This window comes from Agrilus planipennis, unplaced genomic scaffold (assembly GCF_000699045.2).
Source record: "Agrilus planipennis isolate EAB-ADULT unplaced genomic scaffold, Apla_2.0 scaffold8, whole genome shotgun sequence".
NCBI lineage: Eukaryota > Metazoa > Arthropoda > Insecta > Coleoptera > Buprestidae > Agrilus > Agrilus planipennis.
In genome coordinates, this window is record NW_020442461.1 from 2,759,284 (window position 1) to 2,768,516 (window position 9,233).

Sequence of the window (9,233 nt, forward strand, 5' to 3'; positions counted from 1 at the left end):
AAATCAAATTTCTCCCGTACTGCCCACAGGATTAGCATCTAACCCTTCTCTATTTTATAATCCCAAATAGGAATGACAATTTCGATAGACTTTTCACCACAAATTAGTGGAATATATGTGAATCTAAAAATAACACTAGATTTTCTTTATCGAATGAATTAAAATATAAACTTCTGTCCTTGTTTTGATTATCGTATAACGTAAGCAAGTTTTATAATTTCCGAAGAAACCATATTCCTTTTGATATTAAACGATAAGCCGTAACGTCTTCCGGCAATGAGATTAGATCTTATTAAATTAAGAAAGCGAATTAAGTCCCTCAAACCCTTTATATAAAAGAATGGACAGACGAGGCAGTTGCGAGTTGAAGACCATAGAAGTCATACACTCTATTGGTGTCACCTGGATTGAAGAACTCACTTGCTTGTAACCCCATTGATACAGGTAAGCAGAGAATTATTTTTATATAATTTACAATTTTACTACTTTGTTTAAATAAAAATATATATAGAAAATTAGGTAAATGTCTAGATGATGGTACCCACCCCCGAAGGGGGTGGTGGTAGGGGGGATCGAAAGAGGGTGGTCACCTGAGTAAAACCCCATAAAAATTTGTGGCGGTCTCACCCCCATAAAAAGTTATGGGGGTTGAAAGTTGATTATTTTGACAATTTTCATACACTATAATTCAAATAAAATTCAATAAAAAAATTATTTTCAAGCGGGTGGAGGTGGGGGATCGAAAGAGGGTGGTCACTTGAACAAAACCCGATAACCTAACCTAACCTACCCTATTGATAAAGATATTTAAATAATGTTTTATATAACTTTCTCAATATTTTTATGTATTTTTCATTAGTTTTACCTTTGAATATTGTTTAAGAATGACTATATAAATATTTACATGCCTAGAAATGTATAAAAATTGGCATATTTATTAACTTTGAACCCCCATAACTTTTTATGGGGGTGAGATCGCCACGAACTTTTTATGGTACAGTGGTGCAGGAAACCTCCTCTTTCGATCCGTCATCTAGACCTTTACCAATAATTTAATTATTTATTGCTTCTTATAGTAGAATAGTTATGTTAGCAAAAATGCAACCTTAAAATTCCAGCTCCTTATTTTTTTATTTAATTTAGACAATTATGGATTTGGCCGGACCGAGCTTAGCCCCCTGGGCTGCGCGTCGTATTGCGACAGGTGGCTTTGGCGGCAACATTTCTGTAGCGGACAAGGCATTCCCAGAGATGCTTCATCTCATAGACACCCATTGGTACCAGTTCCCGCCCCTGGACCCGTTATGGCACGGAATCCAAGGTTTTACCATCGCATGCTTGGCATGCATAGCCATATTCGGAAACGGAATGGTCATCTACATATTCAGCACCACCAAACACTTAAGGACACCGTCCAATCTCCTGGTCATCAACTTAGCATTTTCCGATTTTTCCATGATGTTCACCATGGCTCCGCCAATGGTATACAACTGTTATAATCAGACGTGGATGTTTGGTATGTAGAATTTTGTGATAAAAACTAAGTGCATACGAAAGTATGATTGGCGCTTTCGTTTAGGGCCGTTTTTCTGTAATATTTATGGAATGTGCGGGTCTCTATTTGGCTGTGTTTCAATCTGGACCATGTCAGTGATAGCATGGGATAGGTACAATGTTATCGTAAAGGGTCTAAGCGCGAAACCCTTAACCTTCAAGGGGGCTGCATTCTGGTTGTTCATGGTATGGAGCACGTCACTAGGGTGGACCGTTGCACCCGTTTTGGGATGGAGCAGGTACCAAACTCAATTTTCTATTACACACGTCCAGAATTTCACGATCGATATTTCTGGAAATGTTTATAAAACCAACAAATACACCTGATCAAAAAATAGTTTTGCAATACAAAACGTTAATTGCTATTTTAATTAATAATTCGACGAAATGAACGTTTTTAATAATAATTTGTTTAATAGTCAATTCAACGCGGAAAAAATGCTAGTAAATTAAATAGAAATGTCATTCTATTCCAATAATTAGTTTATTTATTAAAACCGATGATCGCAAATTCGATTGAGAGCTAGCTCTAGTTTGTATTTTCACTGGAGCAAATTGACAAACTTTGTAGTTTTGTTGAATGATTATGCCGACCTAATTTTGTTATTTCGTGTGGCAATACACAAAACACAATGTATACAATATGGTAAATATATATTTCAGAAACAGAAAAATATAGGCTTTATTTACAAAATTACCACAAGGTATTAATTTACTTCTCTCAAACTAAAACAGTCAATTATTCGAATGGAGTTTTCTTCCAAAGTTTCCAATTCCAATTTGAAAACTCATTCTGGTTGACTAAACACAATCCATTCGATTTTTTTATGATTAAATTTGGCTTCGACATGAATTGTTTCCAACTTTAAATTTTAAGGTATGTTCCCGAGGGAAATTTGACTGCTTGTGGGACTGATTACATGAGGGACGACATGCCTACACTCACCTACATCTGGGCATACACCTTCTTCTGCTATTTTTTACCTCTGGGAGTCATCGTATACGCTTATTGGTTCATAGTACAGGTAAACTACTTGAAACTACATATTGGGCATTATTCACCATTAAGCATCCCTCAAAATGGTTGTTTTTTTTTTTTTTCGTTAATCAGGCTGTTGCCGCTCACGAAAAATCAATGAGGGAACAAGCGAAGAAGATGAACGTTGCAACACTGCGTTCTGGTGACCAGGCTAACACCAGCGTTGAATGCAAGTTGGCAAAGGTCGCACTGGTCACGATATCTTTGTGGTTCATGGCCTGGACACCCTATTTGGTCGTGAACGTAGTCGGGATGCATAAACTCGCCAACCTTAATCCCTTGGGAACTATTTGGAGTTCTTTATTCGCCAAGGCAAACGCTGTATACAACCCAATCGTTTACGCAATAAGGTATGACATCAACTAACCCTAATAGATATACCAGTAAACACATTGACATTATTCATAAGCTTTGGATACTACCATGACCTATACCAGCTAATTTCAATCCCAATATAAATAAGAAGAATTACATTTGAAAAATGTAGATGCATTTTACACATTGAGTATCTTCCGAAATAGAAAATACGACAAATGGTGCTGTAAACGCCATCTGTAGTACAGTGATACATTTTAGGATTACGTATGCTTCAGCAAGGTCCATTTAAATATATGGATATCTACTTGCTGAAACGAATCCCGGCGTGGCTAACCTCAACGTGGTAGGCACGTTACCATAATCGAATAAAATAATTCCAAGTGGTCTGTATTCTGTCGAAACTGCCAGACGTGAATCGCGATTTCGATCTTTTTGGATCTCAACAGCGCATCGCAGGCAGCTCCGACAGCTCTTGCTGAAGCATACGTAATCCTAAAATGTAGCACTGTACTACAGATGGTATTTACAGCGCCATTTGTCGTATTTTCTAAAACGCGCTGCCTGCGACGCGCTGATGAGATCCAAAAAGATCGAAATCGCGATCCGCGTCTGGCAGTTTCGACAGAATACAGACCACTTCGAATTATTTTAATCTTCCGAAGTATAACCCAGCATACTGTCCACTGCTGATGGCGTCATGACGCCATACTGTTGATTCGTTCCTAAATATACTGACCAGTACGTTGACATTAAATTGACGCCATATTGAGAACAGTGTTTGCGCTTGTTTACAACAATTTTGCTCCAAAAGTTATTAAAGTTTCTTACAATAAAAAGTTCTTCGAAGTCTGATGAACACACGCCAGTTTGATGAACGTCACACTTCTCTCACAAGTACAATATGGCGTCGATTCATGACGTCATCAGCACTGACCAGTATGCTCGGTTATATTTCCGAACCCACCCGTTTACTGCCTTGTAATAAAATAGCATTGTAAGAGAAAACATCCACATTCTTGCGATACTATTTTTGATTCCAGTTCTCATATTAATTATGCATCGTACTCATTTTCTGTTTAGAGTTAAGGCTTTAGTCCTTGATGCTTAAGGTCGTTTCTTGTTTTTTTGCAGCCATCCAAAATACAAGCAAGCTTTGTACAAAAAGTTCCCATCCTTAAAATGCGCATCCGGTGAAGACGAAACAGCATCAGTCGCATCCGGTGTAACGAACGTCGAAAACGAGAAGTCTACTACTGCGTAAACACACCGTATTTGAATTACAACGAAATAAGGCACGAAAATGGACTACTCTGTTTCTGTAAATAATATTTTAAACCGATTAATTACAATAAATAGTAAACCTTTGCAAGCAAATCAATTACTTTCATTTCGTCACCTAAATCCTAATTTATTGATACTGTGGGTCATATCGACAACCCTCACTTTCATTTGTATAGATAATTTCGACCTTCATAATGTTTTTATGGTATAAAAAATTTCGTTCGCACTTAAGGCTTCGAAAAGCCGTCTTTATATTTCCCGTCTCCCTTGGAATATTACGTTAAAGGTTAAACGGTCTAAATATTAAAGGCCACTTTTCACCGTTACTAAGTGATTATAAATTGAAGAAGGCACTTCATCCGGAGGGGTGCGTTTTACCCTTGAATGTTATTAGCAGTAGAATACTTAATATCAAATTTTAGTCAAATAATACAACATGTTAATCAAGATATTACTAACTACAATAATGAGTATCCATGAAACGAGATTCTGTCTGATAAAATTGAGTGGATAATTTTTCGTTCTTTATTAATAATAAAAAAGGAATTAATTAATTTCAACTTGTTACACTCTTAAAGTCATAAACATATTAAAAATTTCAGAAACAGAAAAATATAGGCTTTATTTACAAAATTACCACAAGGTATTAATTTACTTCTCTCAAACTAAAACAGTCAATTATTCGAATGGAGTTTTCTTCCAAAGTTTCCAATTCCAATTTGAAAACTCATTCTGGTTGACTAAACACAATCCATTCGATTTTTTTATGATTAAATTTGGCTTCGACATGAATTGTTTCCAACTTTAAATTTTAAGGTATGTTCCCGAGGGAAATTTGACTGCTTGTGGGACTGATTACATGAGGGACGACATGCCTACACTCACCTACATCTGGGCATACACCTTCTTCTGCTATTTTTTACCTCTGGGAGTCATCGTATACGCTTATTGGTTCATAGTACAGGTAAACTACTTGAAACTACATATTGGGCATTATTCACCATTAAGCATCCCTCAAAATGGTTGTTTTTTTTTNAAAAATATCATCATTAACAAAAGATAGAAAACGCAGTCGTCTACTGCGCGATGATCTACTGCGCATTGGTTTCGCTATTGTTGTAAGTACAATACGTAAACAAAATCACCTTAGCTACGCCCAAATCGGATGCGCACTACTTTACTGCACAACGGACGACCAAGCACACAAAGTTTTTGACAGTTGACAGTTACTACTGACAGCTGCGCGCGCAATTTTCGTCGCATGCTGCGACAGAACATCCGTTGCATGCTAAAATATTGCTCTTGACGCGTGTAAATAAGAGTAATTTCAAAAATAGAGGGTGAAATAAGAAGTATAATTAGCGTGGCATTGTACGGGGGTTGTGTTTCATGTTTTCTGTGACGTGTTACGATTAGAAGATTACGATACGAATCGGAAAAGAGCCGTAATATTCCAGTCGCGTGGAAGATAAAAGCGCTAAGTAGCTTATGAATAAAATTGTGAAAGGAAACGGATTGGGCCGTTTTCGAAGGCCTTTCATTTCCAATCTTTCACGCCGTTATCTTTTTCGAAGACAAATGCGTGACAGCTTTTAGATGAAAAGAAGGTAACGGAAAAAAAACAGGCAACACAAAAAAAAAAGAAAAAATAAAAGAACGACAACAGTTCCGGCTTAAATTTGATTCGGCAGCTGAATTTGTTACTTGTTATGCATTGAGGTGTTTTTGTGTCTCGAATTCGAATTTGCCATTTTATTCAGGTAACGTGCCGTTGCGACAATTTTGGTCAATGGATAACAGGAATTCGACGTGTTTACCCCACAATTTACTTTCAGATGGACCAGAAAACGAGAAAGAAGCCGTGAACGAAAATAAAATGTTTTTCTTTATTTGCGGTCCTCTTTCCCCCTTCCTTTCGCATTTATCCCATTTCATCTAATACTGAAGAAATTATTCAGTAATTCGTCAGATTATCGGCAAGAACTTTATAATCAACAATCTTACGATATTTCGTTTGTAATATACTTCAGCGCATTGAATCGGATGGAATTCTAGGTTGTGTGCAAAAAAATACTAGTCATTCAGACATTTCTTCAGGTTCCACGAGTCCTGAGGGCAACTTCATACTCGTTATGCAGTTTCAATCCAAAATACTACCTGGATAACTCCACAAATAAAGTGATAATACGTAAAGTTTATCTAAATATTTCTCTACATTCTAAATAATCGATTGCATCGACAATGAATACAATTTTGTAGCCCTTGTGACAGTTTCTATGTAGATATGTCATACCAGCATGGCGCCATCTTGTTGAAGAAGTGTTGGATCGCTCCTTTTACTTAGTCATCGTCGCTGGTGTGTATTTCAACCAAATGTGCATCAAACATCTGAAACACGTGGTGATAATTGGACGCCAAGTTGCGAAATATAGAGTGGTTGTGTGATGATCAACTTTCGCGAATACCTCATTGAATACCTCAACAAATCACGCGAAATGTTTGCTGGAGGTACCAGCCTTTTGGAGACCTTAACTTTGGGACTATTCTCGTATAAAGCTAAATTTCATTTATGATTAAAAATATTCCAGAATTTAAAAGCTCTCGTAGTCCCGGAACACGTCAAAATTGCTGCACAGGGTCCTTATAAAAATAGATGAACTAGGTAAAAAGCGACCACCCTAACTTCAAATCTTTCAATATGAAATGGTTAAGTAAGTACAGTATTGAATCTTGATGATTTACGATATTCTCAGCATGAATAATTGTTCTAGTGAAAGAAAAACAAACCATTCCAAAAAAATCATCCCCACCTGCCAGTAATGGACAGTCTCTCCGGACTACGCCGGAAGGTAGGGCAGAAGAACTTGTTCAGCCTCCTGACAGGAATCATGGCAATGAGTCGGTGGTGATTGTGGTGAAAAGGATCAGATGGACGAAATGAAGACAGAAGAGAATAAAAGATTATCTGCGGAATATTACTGCCCCAGCGTTTACCTAAGTGATCCAAGGAAACCACAGAAAAACTTGGACCAAGGCAGACGGACCCGGAAGCAATGGTCTAAATCTCTAAGTCATGCCGCTCGGTCTACTGAGAGAAGTAGCAATAAATCTTTTAAGAAAAGGAATCCTGGGAGGTTCTAATTGATTAAAATAGAATAATGAGAAGAATGTGTCGGTGTGAAAACTGTAGCTAAAACGTTCGCGATAGTGGTGGTTATGGCGCGTCTTCGTACGAATTATCAAAATTTATTTTCTACTAGGGAGAATTAGTGGCATTTTCCACGAAGGGAAGCCGGCAATTTATGATCTTATGTTACGAATTACAGTGCATCGAGCCTTGTAAATTTATCATCGCCGTCACATGGTAGTGGCGATGTGGAGAGCGAGGGGTGTGGAATGGTAAGTGATGTAGATACGTCGCCGTTGTCGCGGATGTGCACTTGGTGTTGTCGTCTTAAGTTTTCGGATACACTGACTCTAATTAAATTCGGGGGTTATTGTCTGGAAATAACAAATACTGCCGCTGGAATTAAAGGAGCGAATCTGGCGAACTCTTTGGAATAATTGCGCTTTTCCGGGATAGACTGAATCCGCTACAGCAGCAGGGAGAGAGAAAGACTGGGAAGAGGATAGAGAAGGACGGTGAGAGAAGTTTCGTCTCAGGATTAACTGATGAATTTTGCTTCGTGTCGGGTGGTGGCTGATGTTTTCCGCCGAGTAGTTTGAATTCCACGGCGGATTTTCTAAAAACCAGACGCTCCATGTTCGGCCGGATAACTGTATGAACTTTACAGCTATCTGCTTACCGCGGAGAACAACGAAACTGAATTTTAGTTAGGAACAACGTACGTTAACAACGCGTTCAAGCAAATCCAGCGTTCAGTCGCCTGAAATATTGAGAAATACATTAGCAAAAGGTCGAATTTTGCGAAATAGGATTATAAATATAATTAGCAGACATAAAGAATGTGTGAAATCATCAATACTTACCTATACATATGTGCAAGCATGTATGTGATTAAATCAATATATCGATTACCGACGGCTCGCTGTGTAAGCGGCGTGGGTTATGTAGAATCAATCGACAACATTTTACTACAGATGTCATTCATGATTGACACATGCATTGCCCGCGTAACAAAATAAGTTCGAGTGTTCCAGAGAAATGAAGATTTAATCAGGAAAATTCGATGATTATCGGATGATGATGATCGAACTAAAGCGTATAATAGTATTTACAATAACTCTACAAATGTATTATAAAAAAATTGCAGTCTTATTTTTTATTAACTATTTACTTTTTCTCATTTTACATTCCACTGCACATAAATAATAAGGGACATGAATTTTTTATAAGTCTTTAACTGTTACTTCCTTTCCTTATTAAAGAAAGAAATTTGTAAGTACTTTGGGTCTCTTCGTTAGAATTTAACGTGACACGGGGGCACGTTATCTTAATGGAAAGTTGCCGTTGTTTAAAAAGATTACGTTAATGGAATTCAAAATTAATTCCGAAATGCGACGCAAACGGCAGAACTTCTTTGTTTATAGCACCGTTTATTGCGACTTGCGAAAATAATACAACAGTTTAGTGCATGCGTCGAGTATACATAATATTATTATTAAGCCATAGTTGCGTTCATTTCGTTCACTTATCGCGCTCCCCCTTCCGACTGTCTAATGATTTCTGGGGAGCCGTTTGTAACTGAGAAATCACCGCCAGTGGGGTGTTGTTACGGAAGGTTTTATGTTTGCGGCTAGCACTCACGAAAGTACTTTATATGTGAAAAGTTTCCGCCGTTCTCTCTCACTGTGTTCCGAAAATTCCTAGCTAATCGCAGTATATTTCGCACCCCATGGGGGAAATATTTAAATGGCGCACACGTGTAAATACCCGGTCATTAACGGCACTTAGGAAGTTTTAAAGTATATTTTATTAGACCGCATCAATTAAACATATGATAAAGCTTTTATATATCTTAAGAGTATGGTTAGTTATTTACCTGCATTTCTTGTGTAGAGGAAAATGATAATAAAAATC

At 37.5% G+C, this 9,233-nt stretch overlaps 1 protein-coding gene across 1 annotated transcript; it reads left to right on the forward strand.

Moving 5' to 3' along the window:
* Positions 1 to 358: 358 nt before the first annotated feature.
* On the forward strand, positions 359 to 4,285 carry LOC108734057 (rhodopsin). Its single transcript, XM_018465448.1, has 6 exons — positions 359 to 444; positions 1,144 to 1,516; positions 1,580 to 1,793; positions 2,432 to 2,579; positions 2,666 to 2,943; positions 4,043 to 4,285. Exons 2-6 carry the CDS (start codon positions 1,150 to 1,152, stop codon positions 4,170 to 4,172), a joined length of 1,137 nt encoding a protein of 378 aa, XP_018320950.1. The 5' UTR covers positions 359 to 444; positions 1,144 to 1,149; the 3' UTR covers positions 4,173 to 4,285.
* The last annotated feature ends 4,948 nt before the right edge of the window (positions 4,286 to 9,233 follow it).